Raw genomic sequence first — 19,890 nt, 5'->3', positions numbered from 1 at the left:
TATTTTTAAAGGTCCATCTGTGAATGTCCAGGCCCAGTGCACGAAGCACGTGGGGGGGCCCAGGCCGACGGAGCCACGCGACGTCCCCCCGCAGTGGCTGCCCGCCACCTCTCGCCATGTGGAGAGACACGCAGGCTGAGAGGGGCCCGCCCCACGCCGGCTGGTCCACCCCGGCTGGTCGGCTGACACGGAGCGCGTCCCAGGGCTGCTCCGCTGGGACCCATCCTGGTTCTGCTCCCTGGGCGGAAGCAGAGGCCGACAGGCCACCAGTCCCGGGGCAGGCGGGGCCCGCTGGCCGCACGCTCTCTCCTCCGCTGCCACCCACAGGGCCTCCCTGCTGCCCCCCAAAGCCACGGTGCCCTCCAGGCCAGTGCAGGGCTGTTGCGCCTGCCCCAGCACTCCGCTCGCCCCCATCAGCAAGGCCTTCCCTGCCTCCCCGAATAAAATACAAACGCTGCCCCGCGGCCGCTCCCCCTGCCGGCCGCCCGCTCTCCCGAGACTCTGCTTCTCTTCTCAGCGTCAGCGCGGCCGCCCTCCGCCGGCTCCTGCCCCACGAGCAGGGCTCCAGAGCCCAGGACTTCACACTCAGTGCCGTCTCCCCGGCGTCTAGAACACGCCTGCACGCTGTCCGCGGGTGGCGGGGACAGTGCCGCCCTCCCCTGGGTGCTGGCGGTGACTGTCTGTGGGCACAGCTCAGCAAGGCCGGGGGCACAGCTTGGACCGGTCTGCCCCAGGGCAGCCGGGCACAGGACGGGGGTGGGCATCAGGGATGCCCCTCGGGCTGACCCACACCACAGGTCTGGCAGCAGAGATGTTTCCAGAGCTCAGCAGGCGGAATGGGGGAGTGGGCTCCTGGGGGTCAGTGTTGAAGGGAGACCGCCTCAAGGCTGGCTGGCTGCCCTTGCAGGGCTGAGGCACCCAGAGTCCCACTGCGGGGCACGCACAGGCTCTGCCAGCCCCGACGTGGAAGGCTCCGGCCAGCCTGGGGGTTCTGGAGGTGGGAGCTGGGGACGCAGAGCAGGAGGGAGCCAGCTGGGTCTCCCATCTGACCACAAATTCACCTTTGCCACCCAGGCCCTGCTTTGTACGGGCTGTCACAGGGAAGAAAACACACATGATCACGGCGCAGGAGCCCACTGTCCGGCGCGGGCAGCTTCACCCTAAACGGGTCATGCATGGGCCACAGCGGGTGGGCCTGAGACGGACAGTGCTTGGCTGCTGGGGCCTCGGCCACCCACCTCTGTTCCCACCCTGGTCTCGTCGGCCAGCAGGGATCACAGAGGCTATTCTTTGGGGGCAATAAAGACAAACCCAAATCTAAGTCCCATCAGGAGCCTCAGAACATGGAAATAGGGCCTCTGTACATAAAGTGAAGGTAAGGATCGAGACAGGACCACCTGGGTTAGGGTGGGAGACCCTCCAACACCAAAGAGCAGAGTAGGCTCCAGTGCTGGGGCGCCTCAGGCCAAACAACCAACAGGGAGGGGACCCAGCCCCACCCATCAGCAGTCAAGCAGATTAAAGTTTTACTGAGCTCTGCCCAGCAGAGCAACAAGTCAGCTCTACCCACCACCAGTCCCTCCCATCAGGAAGCTTGCACAGCCTCTTAGATAGCCTCATCCACCAGAGGGCAGACAGCAGACGCAAGAAGAACTACTGTCCTGCAGCCTGTGGAACACAAACCACATTCACAGAAAGATACACAAAATGAAAAGGCAGAGGGCTATGTACCAGATGAAGGAACAAGATAAAACCCAAGAAAAACAACTAAATGAAGAGGAGATAGGAAACCTTCCAGAAAAAGAATTCAGAATAATGATAGTGAAGATGATCCAGGACCTTGGAAAAAGAATGGAGGCAAAGATCGAGACTATGCAAGAAATGTTTAATGAAGACCTAGAAGAACTGAGGAACAAACAAACAGAGATGAACAGTACAATAACTGAAATGGAAAATACACTAGAAGGAATCAACAGCAGAGTAACTGAGGCAGAAGAACGGATAAGTGACCTGGAAGACAGAATGGTGGAATTCACTGCCATGGAACAGAAGAAAGAAAAAAGAATGAAAAGAAATGAAGACAGCCTGAGAGACCTCTGAGATAACATTAAATGCAACAACATTTGCATTATAGGGGGTCCCAGAAGGAGAAGAGAGAAAGGACCCGAGAAAATATTTGAAGACATTATAGTTGAAAACGTCCCTAACATGGGAAAGGAAATAGCCACCCAAGTCCAGGAAGCTCAGAGAGTCCCATACAGGATAAACCCAGGGAGAAACATGCCGAGACACATAGTAATCAAATTGGCAAAAATTAAAGGCAAAGAAAAATTATTGAAAGCAGCAAGGGAAAAACAACAAATAACATACAGGGGAACTCCCAAAAGGTTAACAGCTGATTTCTCAGCAGACACTCTACAAGCCAGAAGGGAGTGGCATGACATACTTAGAGTGATGAAAGGGAAGAAACTACAACCAAGATTATCTACCCGGCAAGAATCTCATTCAGATTCGATGGAGAAATCAAAAGCTTTACAGACAAGCAAAAGCTAAGAGAATTCAGCACCACCAAACCAGCTCTACAACAAATGCTAAAGGAACTTCTCTAAGTGAGAAACACAAGAGAAGAAAAGGACCTACAAAAACAAACCCACAACAATTAAGAAAACGGTGATAGGAACATACATGTCGATAATTACCTTAAATGTGAATGGATTAAACGATCCAACCAAAAGACACAGGCTTGCTGAATGGATACAAAAAACAAGACCCATATATATGCTGTCTACAAGAGACCCACTTCAGACCTAGGGACACATACAGACTGAAAGTGAGGGGACGGAAAAAGATATTCCATGCAAATGGAAATCAAAAGAAAGCTGGAGTAGCAATACTCATATCAGATAAAATAGACTTTAAAATAAAGAATGTTACAAGAGACAAGGAAGGACACTACATAATGATCAAGGGATCAATTCAAGAAGAAGATATAATGATTATAAATATATATGCACCCAACATAGGAGCACCTCAATACATAAGGCAACTGCTAACAGCTATAAAAGAGGAAGTCGACAGTAACACAGTAATAGTGGGGGACATCAACACCTCACTTACACCAATGGACAGATCATCCAAACAGAAAATTAATAAGGGAACACAAGCTTTAAATGACACAACAGACCAGATAGATTTAATTGATATTTATAGGACACGCCATCCAAAAACTGCAGATCACACTTTCTTCTCAAGTGCGCACGGAACATTCTCCAGGATAGATCACACCTTGGGTCACAAATCAAGCCTCAATAAATTTAAGAAAACTGAAATCATATCAAGCATCTTTTCTGACCACAACGCTATGAGATTAGAAATCAATTACAGGGAAAATAACATAAAAAACACAAACATCTGGAAGCTAAACAATACGTTACTAAATGACCAAGAGATCACTGAAGAAATCAAAAAATACCTAGAGAAAAATGACAATGAAAACACAACGATCCAAAACCTATGGGATGTAGCAAAAGCAGTTCTAAGAGGGAAGTTTATAGCTATACAAGCCTACCTCAAGAAACAAGAAACATCTCAAATAAACAATCTAACCTTACACCTAAAGGAACTAGAGAAAGAACAAACAAAACCCAAAGTTAGCAGAAGGAAAGAAATCATAAAGATCAGAGCAGAAATAAATGAAATAGAAACAAGAAAACAAGAGCAAAGATCAATAAAACTAAAAGCTGGTTCTCTGAGAAGATAAACAAAGTTGATAAACCATTAGCCTGACTCATCAAGAAAAAGAGGGAGAGGACTCAAATCAATAATATTAGAAATGAAAAAGGAAAAGTTACGACAGACACTGCAGAAATACAAAGCATCATAAGTGACTACTACAAGTGAATCTATGCCAATAAAATGGACAACCTGGAAGAAACGGACAAATTCTTAGAAAGGTATAACCTTCCAAGACTGAACCATGAAGAAACAGAAAATATGAACAATCACAAGTAATGAAATTGAAACTGTGATTAAAAATCTTCCAACAAAGAAAAGTCCAGGACTAGATGGCTTCACAGGTGAATTCTGTCAAACATTTAGAGAAGCGCTAACACCCATCCTTCTCAAACTCTTCCAAAAAATTGCAGAGGAAGGAACACTCCCAAACTCATTCTATGAGGCCACCATCACCCTGATACCAAAACCAGACAAAGATACTACAAAAAAAGAAAATGACACACCAATATCACTCATGAATATAGATGCAAAAATCCTCAAGAATATACTAGCAAACAGAATCCAACAACACATTAAAAGGATCACACACCATGATCAAGTGAGGTTTATCCCAGGGATGCAAGGATTCTTCAATACACGCAAATCAATCAATATGATACATCATATCAACAAACTGAAGAATAAAAACCATATGATCATCTCAATAGATGCAGAAAAGGCTTTTGACAAAATTCAACACACATTTATGATAAAAACTCTCCAGAAAGTGGGCATGGAGGGGACCTACCTCAATATAATAAAGGTCATATACGGCAAACCCACAGCAAACATCATTCTCAGTGGTGAAAAACTGAAAGCATTTCCTCTAAGTTAGGAAAAAGACAAGGATGTCCACTCTTGCCACTATTATTCAACATAGTTTTGGAAGTCCTAGCCACGGCAATCAGAGGAGAAAAAGAAATAAAAGGAACACAAATTGGAAAAGAAGAAGTAAAACTGTCACTGTTTGCAGATGACATGATACTATACATAGAGGATCCTAAAGATGCCACCAGAAAACTACTAGAGCTAATGAATGAATTTGGTAAAGTAGCAGGATACAAAATTAATGCACAGAAATTTCTTGCATTCCTATACACTAACGATGAAAAATCTGAAAGAGAAATTAAGGAAACACTCCCATTCACCACTGCAACAAAAAGAATAAAATACCCAGGAATAAACCTACCTAGGGAGACTAAAGACTTGTATGCAGAAAACCATAAGACACTGATGAAAGGAATTAAAGATGATGCCAACAGATGGAGAGATATACCATGTTCTTGGATTGGAAGAATCAATATTGTGAAAATGACTATACTACCCAAAACATTCTACAGATTCAATGCAATCCCTATCAAACTACCAATGGCATTTTTTATTTTTTATTATTTTTTATTTTTTTATTTTTTGCGGTACACGGGTCTCTCACTGTTGTGGCCTCTCCCGTTGCGGAGGACAGGCTCCGGACATGCAGGCTCAGTGGCCATGGCTCACAGGCCCAGCCGCTCCGCCACATGTGGGATCTTCCCGGACTGGGGCACGAACCCATGTCCCCTGCATCAGCAGGCGGACTCTCAACCACTGCGCCACCAGGGAAGCCCCCAATGGCATTTTTTAAAGAACTAGAACAAAAAATCTTAAAATTTGTATGGAGACACAAAAGACCTGAATAGCCAAAGCAGTCTTGAGGGGAAAAAAACGGAGCTGGAGCGATCAGACTCCCTGACTTCAGACTCTAAAGTAATCAAGACAATATGGTACTGGCACAAAAAACAGAAATATAGATCAATGGAACAAGATAGAAAGCCCAGAGATAAACCCACGCACCTATGGTCAACTAATGTATGACAAAGGAGACAAGGATATACAATGGAGAAAAGACAGTCTCTTCAATAAGTGGTGCTGGGAAAACTGGACAGCTACAGATAAAAGAATGAAATTAGAACACTCCTTAACACCATACACAAAAATAAACTCAAAATGGATGAGAGACCTAAATGTATGACCGGACACTATAAAACTCTTAGAGGAAAACATAGGAAGAACACTCTTTGACATAAATCACAGAAAGATCCTTTTTGACCTACCTCCTAGAGTAATGGAAATAAAAAGAAAAATAAACAAATGGGACCTAATGTAACTTCAAAGCTTTTTGCACAGCAAAGGAAACCATAAACAAGACGAAAAGACAACCCTCAGAATGGGAGAAAATATTTGCAAATGAATCAATGGACAAAGGATTAATCTCCAAAAATATATAAACAGCTCATACAGTTCAATATTAAGAAAACAAACCCAATCCAAAAATGGGCAGAAGACCTAAATAAACATTTCTCCAAAGACGACATACAGATGGCCAAGAAGCACATGAAAAGCTTCTCAGCATCACTAATTATTAGAGAAATGCAAATCAGAACTACAATGAGGTATCACCTCACACCAGTTAGAATGGGCATCATCAGAAAATCTACAAACAACAAATGCAGGAGAGGGTGTGGAGAAAAGGGAACCCTCTTGCACTGTTGGTGGGAATGTAAATTGATATAGCCACTATGGAAAACAGTATGGAGGTTCCTTAAAAATCTAAAAATAGAATTACCATATGACCCAGCAATCCCACTACTGGGCATATACCCAGAGAAAACCATAATTCAGAAAGACACATGCACCCCAATGTTCATTGCAGCACTATTTACAATACCCAGGTCATGGAAGCAACCTAAATGCCCATCGACAGACAAATGGATAAGGAAGTTGTGGTACATATATACAATGGAATATTACTCAGCCATAAAAAGGAACGAAATTGGGTCATTTGTAGAGATGTGGATGAATCTAGAGACTGTCATACAGAGTGAAGTAAGTCAGAAAGAGAAAAACAAATTATCGTATATTAATGCATATATGTGGAACCTAGATAAATGGTACAGATGTACTGGTCTGCAAGGCAGAAATAGAGACAGAGATGCAGAGAACAAACGTATGGACACCAAGGGGGGAAAGTGGCACGGTGGGGTGGTGGTGGGATGAATTGGGAGATTGGGATTGACATATATACACTAATATATATAAAATGGATAACTAATGAGAACCTGCTGTATAAAAAAATAAAATTCAAAAAAAAGAATCAATATGAGATGGTGGTAATGTAGAAATAGATAAACAGAACAACAATGAAAGCAAACATAAATGGCACCTTGAACTTCCTTTCAGAATCTTAAAATGCACCTCTAAAAATAGGTATTTTATACCTAAATCCTTAGTTTATGTCATGTTTAATGTCCACCATTAAAGCTCAAAAATTAAATATAAAATAAATAAATAAATAAAAAGCCTTCCTCCGGGCCTTGATCCTTGTCCTTACTGTGCATTTCACGGTTTACGCGAGGCCAGGTGAGGGAGCCCTGCGGGAACGGACTGCCTGGGGCTGTTTTTGGTGCCGCTCTAGCGCCGCCTGCTGGTGACTCCACAGACCCCACTCAGCATCCACCCCAACCTCTGACCAGCCCTGGGGAGTGGGGCATCACACCCTCCCCACTCTGCAGGTGACCACACCGTCTTCGGTGGGCCAGGTGGCTCCCTCAGGGTCTGGGCTGGTGAGCCGTGTGCCTGGGGCCTGGCGGTTGGAGGCTGGATCCCAGCAACCGGCTTCCTGGGACTAAGAGATGAGCCTGGGCCCAGCTCTGGACCGGCCGGCGTTCCTCCTCCACCTTTGCTCTCCCCATCGACACGCCCACCCCAGTGGAGCGGGAAGGAGGTGTGTGGGCGAGTGGACGGCCCGCTGAAGGATGGCTGGTGACAGCCGCTTGCCATCTGTGGGTGTACCGAGCAGGTGCCCCCGCCGGCCAGCCTGGGCCGCTGCCCAGCAGTACCCCCTGCTCCTGCCAGGTGCAGATCCCCTGGAGCCGGGCAGCAGTGGTGCCGCAGTGAGTTCATTAAAACGCGATTTGCTGTTTTCAAGTTCAAGAGGAGGGAAGAAAACCGCAAGCGGGTGTCCCCGGGGTTTTCACTCACCTCCCCGTAGCTCAGCATTTAAATTTTGCAGAACATCCATCAATAATGTATCTGGCTGGCCTGCCCTAGAAAAGCATCAAAGATTCCCGCACCCTGCGCGCTCTCAGCCCTCTCCACGCAGGGCTGCCAGGACACGCAGCCAGCGGTGCAGCTTGGACCCCACCGTCCCCGCTGCTGCTGGGGCTGGGTCAGCCTGTGCCTGGTGCCGAGGGTCACTGCTGGGAGACAGAACACACCAAGGGCCGGGCTCCTGCCCGTGTCTGGTTCTCGTGTGCTCAGCCCTCGGGTGTCCGCTCGGGGCCCGAGAACATGACTGGGGACCCACGAGATGGGCCCTGGGAGAGGAGGGGCTCCAAGACTGACGACCTGGTTCACTCAAGCGCATTGAGACTTATCCCAAAAGGCGTGGGGAGTGTGGCCTCCGTGGAAAACTGGCTGCGGGTCTCGGGAAGTTACATGTTATGACCTCAAGTCCACGGCTACGTGTGCACCCGAGAGAACAGGAAGAGGTGTTCAGGCAGGTGCTGTACCTGTGTTCACAGCAGCTCCTGTCACGGGGGAAGCAGCCCAAACATCCACCAATAGACGAGGGGATGAGCAAAACGTGGCCTGTCTGTACGGTGGAATGTGATGCAGCCGGGAAAAGGAGCGACGCACTGACCCCGGCTACAATGCGATGAACCTGAAACCGTGGCACTCAACAAAAGTGGCCAGACGTGCAAAGGCCCACAGGTTGTAGCAGAACGTACAGAGCACGGCATTCCATCAGGAGGGCAGGTCAGAGGCGGCCACGCGGAAACACCCCGGAACAGACGGCAGTGGAGGGTGCATGGTGCTGCGAGGGTGCCAAACGCCACCAAACTGCGCACGTGAACAGGGTGCACTTCGTGGCACCCGAATGACACCTCCAGGTGCCGGCACTACTGCCTCGTGGGGCCCCCAGGGACCTGCAGCCCAGGGCCCACCCTGGTGCAGCTCACCCAGCTGGTGGCGGCCAGTCCTGCTGTCTATGTCTGTCTGTCTCCTCCTCTTTCCTTCTTCTCTCTCCTCCTCCCTCCCTCTCCCTCTGCTGGACACAGAGGGATGCTGCACGGCCAGGAATGACCGCTGAGGATCTTATGAGTCTGGAAATCTGGGGAGAAGTTGAGTGCGGAGTGGCCTCGGGGGTGAACGGCGGGGACACGGGAGGTCCCGTCTGGTCCAGGGAGATGAGACCACCTCGGTTTCTCCTCCTCGGGGCCCCTCCGGACGACGCACTCCAGGTCACGGACACAAACACCTGCACTGGGCGGGGAGGGGCAGCTATGGCCGCTCACACACACCTCGCACTTGCCTGTGGAGGGGCTGTGCCCCTGGTGTCTGCAAGCCCAGGATTCCGTGGGGCCTGGCCATTTGGGCCTGTGTGTGTGTTGGGGGGACGTCCTGTGCACTGCAGGGTGTTGAGTAGCATCCCTGGCCCCCACCCGCCCGATGCCAGAAGCACCCCCCCCCAGTCACAGCTGTGACAACCCAAACTGTCCCCAGACATGGCAATGTCCCTGGGGGGAAATCACCCTGACTGAGAACCACAGCTCTAGGGGAGGAAACAGCCGATAAATAAGCAAAACGTGTCACAGCAGATGGTGACAAAGGCTGTGCAGAAAACTAAGGCAGAGAAAAGAAGCAGAGGATGGTGGGGCGTTAGCTTACACAGGGTGACCAGGCAGGCTTCCCTGCCGAGGGGATGCTAGGTTAGCCAGCCGCTGGGTATCTGGGGGAGAGATGCTGTGGGCAGAGGGAAGGCAGTGCAAAGGCCCTGGGGCAGGGGCTCACTGTGGCCAGGCGGCGGCCAGTGAGCGGGGAAGCAGGCGCTGGAGGGTGGAGAGGGAGCAGGGGCCACGTGGACTCCACTCTGGGGAGATGGGAAGGCACAGGAGGGTTTGATAAGGCGGCGATGACCAGATTTGCATGTGGACACGATCGCCGGGCTGCTGACTGAGGACAGACTGTAGGGCGGGGGCGGGGCTGGGAACCGCCTGGGCGGGTGCCATCCTGGTCTAAGCAGGAGGTGGCGGCAGCTTTGGCCCAGTGCCAGGGTGCGGGTGAGATGCAAAAAAGGAAGAAACAGGGTACCTCGATGGGCCAGCCAGGTGAGTTTGCGGACAGACTCGGCGGGGAGGAGGTCCTGGCCACTGAAGGGTGTGGGGAAGCTGCATGCTGGGTCCTACACGTGTCGTTGGCAGAGTGAACACGTAGGGCCGCCCACCCCTTCTGCCAGGAAGTCCACGTGCTCCCTTTCCTTGAGACGCACGGCCCTTCTCCCTCTTTCGTCCCCACTCTTCATCGTGGCTTTTTTTTTTTTTTTTTTTTGCGGTACGCGGGCCTCTCACTGCTGTGGCCTCTCCCGTTGCGGAGCACAGGCTCCGGACGCACAGGCTCAGCGGCCATGGCTCACGGGCCCAGCCGCTCCACGGCATGTGGGATCTTCCCAGACCGGGGCATGAACCCGTGTCCCCTGCATCGGCAGGCAGACTCTCAACCACTGCGCCACCAGGGAAGCCCTTCATCGTGGCTTTTAAGAGAAGCAGGAGCTGGCCTGGGGCCTGGAGTCTGGAGCCGCCAGGAGGATGGACCGGGGGCACTGCCAGGCATAGGCCAGCCTCTTGCTGCCTCGGTGAAAGCCAGCCTGGCATCCAGAGCCTCTGAACGTTAATCCAGAAATTGGGATTTGTATACAAAAGTCCCCTTAAATGTTGGCCAAGTTTAAACAACAACAACAAAAAGACAATAAGAAAACACATCTTGGGGCTGAATCTGTCTCTATGCTGCTGGTTTGAGACCCTGTATCTGGCTGACAACAAGCAGCCAAGGGCACAGGTGAAATCCCTGCTCCTGCTGCATAAGGAACCGGCCACCATGGTATCACCCAGGAGTGGCTCTGGGGCCAGGTAGTGTCCGCCGTTGCATCAGGAAAGCAGCCATGTGTGTAAATGAGTGGGCATGGCTGTGTGCAAATAAAACTTTCTGTACAAAAACAGCTGCTCAGATGTGGCCGACCCCCAGCCAGCACTGCTCTGACCTCTGCCCTCCTCGGGAGCCAGAAGGGGTCAGACTCCTGTGCTGGGACCCCCGTGTCCAGAACCCTCACACCCCTCGGCTCCTGCCCACTTCAGGGGTCAGAGTTCATGCCGTCCGCGCTTGTCTTCACCTTTGGCTGCACCGTTCCCACTTGGCACGCCCTCACCTTCCTCTTGCACGGCTGCCTGGGCCCTACTCTACCTGCACCAGGTGTAGGGTAGACACAGTGCAACGTACAGTGAGAGAGTGGCCTCCCCGGGCCCCTGCCCTCCAGCCAGGCCTCCGAGGGAGAGGCAGAGGAGGGGGATGCAAAGGAGCGAGAAAGCAGCGAGGGCTTCCTGGAGAAGGTGGGCAGGTCTGGCTGGGGTCGGGGAGAAGCAGGGGAAAGGTGGGTGATGGCCGGGTGGTCCGGCCAGAGCTCCCATCCCAAGGTCTGACCACCATCCCGCCATCCATGGGGGGCAGCCCCCAGCTGCTCTCATGGGAGGCCCAGCCCTGGACCTGCCTCCATAGCCCCTCTGCAGCCTGGAGCCATGAGCCCCTGGGGACAGTGTCAGGCCTGCTTCCCCACCACAGACGCCGCATCCCTGAGCTGATGCTCGAGGACGGATGCAGGTCCCAGCCTGGCTCAGTGAACAGGTGTGGCTGGGAAAGCACCACCTGCAGTCACACTGTGTGCTGGGAGGCCCCAGAAAGCAGACACGGGGCTGAGGGCCTGAGCCGCTCCCGGGCGTGCTCCGTGGGCTGCATACATGGCTTTGATGGCTCCGTACCATGTGGAGAGAGTCCAACGGGGAACTCAGCTCAGACAGGGCCTTTCATTTTGCATTTTTTCCCATTCTTTAAAGGAAATGCTGTCTTCTGCTTTCTCTGGGGCTTATTTCTTCCTGGGACAATGTTAAGTAGAGGCCGCAGGAGGTGGCGTCTGGGACGCCCTGGAAATGGCTGGGAACCAGATGTGTTAAGGGCAGCGCCCCCGTGTGCTCTAGATGCTCACGTCTCTGCTGGGGAAGTCCTCAGCGCAGCTGCAGCCCCGACACTGGTCCCCGGGCACTTACACCCTGGTCACCTGAGACGCTTCCCTGCACCATCTCAGCGGTTAAAACTCTCCCTGAAAGATGCCAAGAGAAGAGCCCAGCGGGTTTCTTCTGGAACGTCCTGCCCCTTGGAGCTCAGGACTCCGTGTTTGCGAGACCGTCCCGTGAGTCAGGACACCCTCAGATGGCCGGGCGAGGCCAGTCTCAGAGGGAAGTTGGAGGCCCGAGACCTGCCTTGGGCTACTTTTCTTCTTCCCTCTATTCTCTTTTTTTGGGGGAGAGCAATGACTTCAGGGGTGAGAACCCAATGTGAGGCGGGCCACTGGCACATTTGCTGCAATCGGTAATTTTTTTCTCTGAGACTGCAAAGCCGCATTTGGTGTCTTAAAAGCAGCGTTCGGTAAAAACGATTCAAGAATCAGCCAGCGGGACACACTGAACTCCGCCTCTTCCAAGACCACCGTTGCCCCCTACCTCTCAACCCCTGATACAGTCTTACAAAGAGCTCATTTTCTAGGAAAGCACATTTTCGGGATTTCCCATGTGGCCTGTCACGACGCTTCTCGGAAAGCAAGGGGGTGATGCTTGTCTTGTCACCAAAGGACCACTTTCCACCTGAGCTGGGTCATGGGAGTAAATTAGCTGAAGTCGGCAGTGGCCACGGTAGTCGTCGGGCCTGGAACGAAGCTGTCTTCATCACTCATCGCTCTCCGTGACATCGTTTCATCTGATCACCACGTAGGGTGGAGACCCGCGAAAAATATAGAAAGTGTTGGCTTTGCTTTCTTAAAAGTCCTGTGAACCATGAGATCGTGAATTCGGCCCGCCCTTGTCTGGGACAAGTTTCAAGAAGGTGAGCAGCCTGCAGCTAGCGGGCACAAGGACAGAGCAGGACGGGCCCCCTCCCGTGGGCAAACTTCACCAGGGACCACGAGGAAGTGGGTCTGAGAACAGCGGTGGCTCCAGGGAAGTCACACAGCAGAGACACCCGCCGCCCCACCAGAGCACCTCCGATGACATGACACGAGAGACACTCAGCCACTCCCGTATCATCCCAGGCTCTCCTGACATTCTAGTCATGTAGAAACGCTCAATTCACATAGGGCTGCCTAATTAGACACGCCAGCAATTATGTCTATGGATTTTCCCCTTCCTAACCATGAGTTATTCTGCTGATTCTGAAATAAGTGTCTGCAGGGTTTCCCCCCCAAAGATGTTTCTGTTCACAGAAACATCTTTCTGAGGGCATCAGCATCCCTCAGAGAGAGAAGAGAGGTGCTGTACATGGCCCTTTGCGCGTCTGGTCGTGTGGATGTCCAGCCAAAGCCACGGAAGCTGAGGCGGTGGCCGCGTGGGGGAACCAGGTGGGAAGGATGCGGCAGGCTGGGTGCCAGCTCATGAGGAGCCTTCAGGGCGCCCGGCGTGGCCTCATCACCAAACACACAGCTGAGGCCCCGCAATGTCTGTTTCCAAGTCAAGACACACTGGCCGCTGCCAGCCAGAGGGGCCCAGCGTCCCACCCACGGGAGCAGCTCGGGACAGAAAGTGGACAATGTAGTGGACGGTGTCCCCAACATCTGGACACTGGCTGCCCCAGAGGGCTTGTCTTTAGTGCAGTTAGTAACGAGGGTGCATGGCACACAGTAGGTACTCAGTAAACATCACCTTGCTCCCTCCCTCTCCCCGCCACCCACATGGATGCACATCTCCTCGGGGGAGGCTTTGAGCGAGCCCCCCGCACCTATCCTCCAGCCCACCCCACTGCATGGCTCCAAGCCCCAGGCCACTGTCCCCACGTTCCCAGCTCCCACTGGTCCTGGGTCCCTGCGCGGCCCCTCCCTCTGGGCCTCCAGCTCAGCCGTCCACACTCTCCTCGCGCTAACCTCGTCTGACATGGGCCCTGGGGACTGAGCCGTGTCTCGGCCCCTCCCCGTGTCTCTCCTTGCCCCTCAACTGGAGCTGGGGACACTGGCCACCCCCGTCGGATCACATGCTCCCTTATGGGCACGCCGCCCCAAGAGCGGGAGGCAGAGGTGCTGGGAGAGAGATCCACGCACGTGACACGGGCCACGCGGGCCCACGGGAGGTGCTTCTGTCCCCAGGGAGCGTCACACGCACACTCAGCAGCTGGGCCTCCTTTCCACTGGCCACTCCAGGCTCCATGGACCGTCTGAGATTCCCAAAGCCTGGACACGGATCCCCCCCGGTACTTGGGACAGTTTTGAGGGTGCATCCAAGTGCCAAGAAGTCAGACGGACTCACAGTGGGAGATGGTTCCCGCTTCAATTCTGGGCCGGAAAAGCTCAGTCTGGGGCCAGGGTTACAGGAGGTTAACCCTCCCTATGGAGACTGAGAGAGCGGAAGGGGCGGGGGAAGAGGGGAGGGAGGGCGGAGCCTAGGGTGCAGATCGCGGAAAGCACACCCCCCGCCCCCCGCGTCCCCCCCCGCGTCCCCCCGCCCCGCCCCAGCCAGCGGCCCAGCACAGGCTGAGGGCAGGGAGCCGCCTGCGTTCAAATGCCAGCCTTCCCTTCCCCGCTGTATGACTCTGGGCAAGCTTCCTCCCTCTCTGTGCCTCGTCTTATCCATGAACAGAGACTACACTGAAGCGCCTGGATTCCTGAGCAGAAAGAGGAAAGGCGGCCGGCCGAGGCAGGAGACCCCTGGGCGTGTGTCCAGGTTTGGAACAAGCAGTGCCGTCCCCGCTGGAGCAGGGGCCCTCATGGCAGCGGTGGCGCCAACAGCTCCCACTTCTCGAGCAGCTTCGACGCACCAGGCGCGGAGCCCAGCCTCAGGCCTGGCCTGGCCCCCCGAGCCTGTGGCAGGAGGGAACCCCCAGTAGAGGAGACAAGCCCACATGGCATCTCCCCTGCGCTGGGCTCTGCAGGAACTGGGCCGGTTCAGTGAGAGCAGAGAGGGTCAGGGAGGCCTCCCTGAGGAGGTGACGTCTGGTGAGAAGATGGGAAGGACCAGACGGCCGGAGAGGGGAGGGCTCGAGGCTGAAGGCTGCGTGGTCGGGGGCAGGCCACGGGGCGGCGGGGCCTCAGAGCGCTGGCCCTGCCCGCCACCCTCCCCCGCTCCCTCTGTCCGGGGCTGTCCTTTCCCGGGCTGGGCCCTCCCAGGCTGCCCACCCCAAGCCCGAGGCCTCGTGGCGCAGCGGGGAAAGCGGCCAGGAGGAGCGGCCGGCAGCTGTCTCGCGATCATTGCCGCCCACGGTCCGCAGACGCGCTAGTTAGTACAGACTTTCACTTGACCCGCCTGAGATCCAGCAACCACCTGCTCGGGGGGGAGGTGGGTGCACAGCTGGCATGACTGGCCCAGCGGCCGCCCCAAAGGAGAGGCCAGGCCTCCGGGCAGGACTGAGCCGGGTGGAGGCCGGAGGACGCGGGGTGGAGCCAGGCGCCATCCGGCTGCTTCCGCCCACTCGGCGGGGCCGGTCCCGGAGCACCTGCCGGTCCCTCTGGTGCCGGGCAGCCAGGTGCCGCGCGGGGGCGCAGGGCGAGGATGGGGCAGGAGGGTCACCGCCGGAGCCAGGAGGAAGGTCCACGCGATTCTGCAGCGACCAAGAGCCTGAGACAGTGGGTAGCCCTGGAGGTCCTGGGTCTGCTTTAAGTGAGGGACGAGGTCAGGGTGAGGGTGGGCCTTGGCAGTGGGCAGGCGCGGAGGAGGCCACCAGGTTCCCTTAAGTGAGGGTGCACTGCCCGGCACACCCACTGGGATGTTCCCCGTCCTCCGGTGTCCGCGGAGCAGGTGTTCAGGTTCGTTCCCGGGGAAGGAGGGGCCTCCAACGGCCGAGCGAGTGCTATGGCTCCCGCTCCAGGGCGAGTCGTGTCGCGGTGACAGCCCTGGCGGCTTGGTGCCGGCCACACTGATGGGACCCGATGGCTCGCCCAGCCGGGCAGGGCCCTCGCACGTCACGTCCACCTGCCTGGCCAGCTCCCCCTGATCTGCAGGCGCGGCTCTCGGGGACCTTTTTGCCTGTCAGCCCCTCCCTGTCAGGTGCCGCTGTGGCACCGAGGAGGAGGGATGGCCCACCGGGCCCGAGTGGGGCGGCTGCCTCAGGCTAGGCTACCAGACGAGGCAAAGAAAACCAGGGACCGTTCAGTTATATGTAACTTCACACAAACAACTGACAATTTTTGGTATGAATAAGTCCCATGCAGTATTTGGGACACACTTGCAGGAAACACGATCTGTGTTTGTCTGCAGCTCAGATCTAGCTGGGTGGCCTGTGTTTTACCTGGCAGGGTGGAGCCTCTCCTGGGGTGCCCCCTGGAAAGGGTTAAGAATCCAGGTTGCCGGGGGCAGGCATGGGGTTAAGAGATGCATTTCAGGGATGCGTTCCTCCAGCCTCAGGATGGCACACGCCTCACCCAGGGGACACACATGTTCCCATTTCTGAGATGAGGAAAACGAAGCTTCCTCATGGCTAAACAGTGCCGACCATTATGGAAGGAGCTGGGGGTGTCCACGGGTGGCCCCAAGGCTGGACGAGGCCCACAGATGTGTGTCATTTGCCTTGCACAGAATTTTAAAAAATGCCAACCTGAGGCTTTCCCTGCTGTCTGCTCCACTAAGGCCCTGGTGGGGCAGACCCTCCCCAGGCCTCTCCACCCCTCCCCTCACGCCCCAGCGTGAATTCTGGCCCCTGTTGGCGTCCAGAGTTTCCACCCCAGCACCAGGGGAGGGCCTGGGTCCCGGGGGTCATGCCTCTCTTGAGCTCCCGAGACCCTTCGGCCCTGGGCAATTAAGAGCCCCTGCAGCCTTGCCTTTCTCATCTGGAAAGAAATGCTACGACTGGGATTTCCCCCCAGGGCAGTTTCAAGGACTAAGATGTGATAACATGCATTGTACAGTGCCTAGCCCGCACTGACCTCCTGTGGGGTCCCTGGGGCGCCCCGGTGTCTAGAACAGGCTCTGCCCACGGGCGGGAGCTCGGCACATGCTTACAAAAGAATGGAAAATGAGTAGCAGAAATGCCCACAAAACGTTGGCGGTACTCCTCCTCCCACTGCTCCTGGCCGTCTGTCCCTCCCTCCACACCTGCTGGTTTGTTCATAAATAAACGCAAACCGGAACGGCCCGCACCCTACCTGCTCAGGGAAGCAGGGGCGCGGCATCCAGAGCTGCCCTGCATCTTCAGAACCGGCAGCTTCTCCGAGCTTTCTGAGGTGGGGCCTCTCCCTGCTCTGCAGACTTCCAGAAGGGTCCTCTGGGTGCTGCCCCTTTGTCCTCTAGACAGAGGCCCCAGAAATGCCTCTTTCCTCCTCCAAGGCCCGACAGCGCAGCCGGGCTCCCAGCAGAGCCATGCAGCCAAGCTGCTCTTCATCTCTAACGGAGGTCCGGGTGCTCAGGGCCCACAGGCTGGGTACCGCCCGCTCCCCGCCTCTCTGTTTCCTGAACCTGAAGTCCACACTCATTAAGCAATGAACAGAAGCTCTTTAGAGGTGGCGGAGGCCCGTTGAGGCTGTGCCGGGCAGGGCGCGGGGATGTGCCTGCCTGGGAGGTGGACAGGCCCCTCTGCTGCCGGGCTGGGGCCTAAGGCTGCTGGGATCTTGGACTTATGGTCTCCAGAGCCAGAAGAGGCTACATTTCCTTTGTCAGGACAGCCCTGGGACACTCATACAACTCCATTCGGGGGACAGGACAGGGACGTCCCTGATGCTCCCCCCCCGCCCCGCCCTCTGTGGACGGTAGACGATGCTCTCTCTTTATAACCCACGCCACGGCCTGAACTCATCTATCTCGTGGGGACTGATCCCTCTCGCCTGTTTCTCCCTCCTGCATAGTGAGCCCCACGCGAGCAAGGACACCACCCGCCCTGTTTCCTGCTGTCTGCCCAGCAGCCTCGGCAGTTTCTAGCACAAAGTCAGTGCTCAGTGAAAGTTTTTGATCGAAAGGAGGAGCCTGCTGAGTGGGATCTGTGGTGGCTCGGAACCGGTTAGACGTCTGGTGTGCAGCGTTCAGGAAAAGCGGGTCCTTAGTCCCAAAGAGAAGGAAATATGATTGATTCTATTAGCCTCCAAGGCTCAGAGCAGGGCCACCTCTTCTGAGAAGCCTCCCCTGATTTCTCCACAGTTAGCTCCATTCATCTCACACCACCACCTTGTGGACACAATCCACTGCCTACACACACGATCCACTGCATATACATGTGACCTACCGCATGTACACGTGATCCACTGCCAATACACATGATCCACCACACGTACACATGATCTACTGCACACACACATGCGATCCGCTGCCCACACACCTGACCCACTGCATATACATGTGATCTACCGCACATACACGTGACCACTGCCAGCACACACGATCCACGGCATGTACACGTGATCTACTGCATACACGCATGCGATCCACTGCCTACACACACGATCCACTGCATATACATGTGATCTACCGCATATACACGTGATCCACTACCAGTACACATGATCCACCGCATGTACACATGATCTACTGCATATACACGAGATCCACTGCCTACACACGCAATCCACTGCCTACACGCATGATCCACTGCAGCACATGCACTTAGGCTCTGCTCTCCACCCCTGGCCCTGGGGGCAGCCACCGTCTAACCACTCCACATCCACTATGCCTCACACAGCACTCTGTCCCCACATCTGCTAAGTGAGGAAGGAGCAGGCGGGGCACTTGCTCGTGTTCAGGGGTCACCGTGCCTAAGTTCAGCCTTGACCCTGGACCTCAGACAGGAATTTCCTTGGAGCAATGCTTCCAAAGCTGACCATGGAGAAGGACGTGTGCATGCGTGTGCAAGAGTGTGTGTGAGCGTCTGCATTCATGCACAGGCCCCGGTCACACCACACTGCTCTCCCGAAGGTGTGAAGACACCCTGGGTGAGGCTAGAGCCTGGAGAAACACTGTGGTATAATCTTCTGGGGGCAATGGGGATGCCCTCCCTCCCGGGGCAGGTCGGGGACCCTGGGTGGGGAGAGACGGCGGATGGTTCGCCTCCCTGATGGCCCACCCCATGCGGCGTCACTATCCCCTCCGAGGGACCACCTCCCTAGCTGAGGGCGGCAGTCTTCTAGAGGCCGGACGGAGCAGCTCCTCATTCCAAGGGCCAACTGCATGGCCCTGTCCGGGCCGAGCAGGCGCCCATCACGGTCCCGGGGAGGGTCCTGGGGCCTTGCTGGATCCTCTGGTACATGAGATGGAGGCCTCGGGTCTGCCCGAGGCCTGTTCTGAGCCCTGGGGGTTCTGGCCCACCTCCCCCATCGCACAACGCCACTGACACGAGTCCCAGAAGACGTATTTACACCGGGCAACCTAAGCCCCGCCGGGCACTGTCCCTGCCAAGCCTCACCCAGGTGGGACCACGTGGCCCAGTGCCTGGAGACACCCTGCTGTGCCTAGCAGGAAAGGTCCCCCAACCCAGGCGGCGGCGGTGGCGGCGGTGGCGGAGGCGGCAGCACCAGCGCCCGCCCCACCTGCCCCACGACGGCCTCCTCACCTCTCGGTCCAGGCCGGCCGCCACCGTCACGATGTCCCCTGTCTCGCTGTTGATCGTGAACATGTTCTGGGAGGGGCTCTGCGGGGTCTGGGTCACGATCCGGTAGCGCACCATCCCATTGGCCGTGGTGCCGTCGTCAGCGTCGCTGGCTGTGACCGTCATCACGTAGGTGCCTGGAACAGAGACGGCAGCGCATGTGGACTCACCAGCCACGCCCGCCGCGGCCCCGCGCCCGCACCCCGGCAGACGTCAGCCGGGACCACGCCTCCCCGGAGGCGGGACGTGGTGTGGGTCCTTCCCCTCCCACGGGCAGCAGGCCTGCCAGGCCCTGGGAAGTGCACTGTCCCTCCCAGCCCCACACACTTCCGCAGAACCACCCGCGGGTTTCTTGCCGGGCTCAAGTCCACTCTGAGGTCCTCAGCGGGCAGACAGACCGAGGCCCTGGACGAGGGGGAGCCGCCTGGGGACAGCGGAACCAGCGATTCTGGCTCAGAACCCAGCACTCTCCCTCCTGGGCCACACGGC

At 55.3% G+C, this 19,890-nt stretch overlaps 1 protein-coding gene across 1 annotated transcript in view; it reads right to left on the bottom strand.

The window, feature by feature from the left end:
- CDH4 (cadherin 4) overlaps positions 1 to 19,890 on the bottom strand; it is a gene marked incomplete at both ends in the record, with an annotated part of 569,293 nt that overhangs the window by 33,675 nt on the left and 515,728 nt on the right. Inside the window, one exon of the mRNA XM_079718954.1 lies at positions 19,366 to 19,538. Coding sequence (XP_079575080.1) covers positions 19,366 to 19,538 — 173 coding nt within the window. The remainder of the gene's footprint in view (positions 1 to 19,365; positions 19,539 to 19,890) is intronic.

This window comes from Hyperoodon ampullatus (genome assembly GCF_949752795.1).
Source record: "Hyperoodon ampullatus genome assembly, chromosome: 14".
In the NCBI taxonomy this organism is placed as follows: Eukaryota; Metazoa; Chordata; class Mammalia; order Artiodactyla; family Ziphiidae; genus Hyperoodon; species Hyperoodon ampullatus.
The sequence above is the reverse complement of the archived record's forward strand: the minus strand, read 5'-3'. Positions and strand labels throughout refer to the sequence as shown.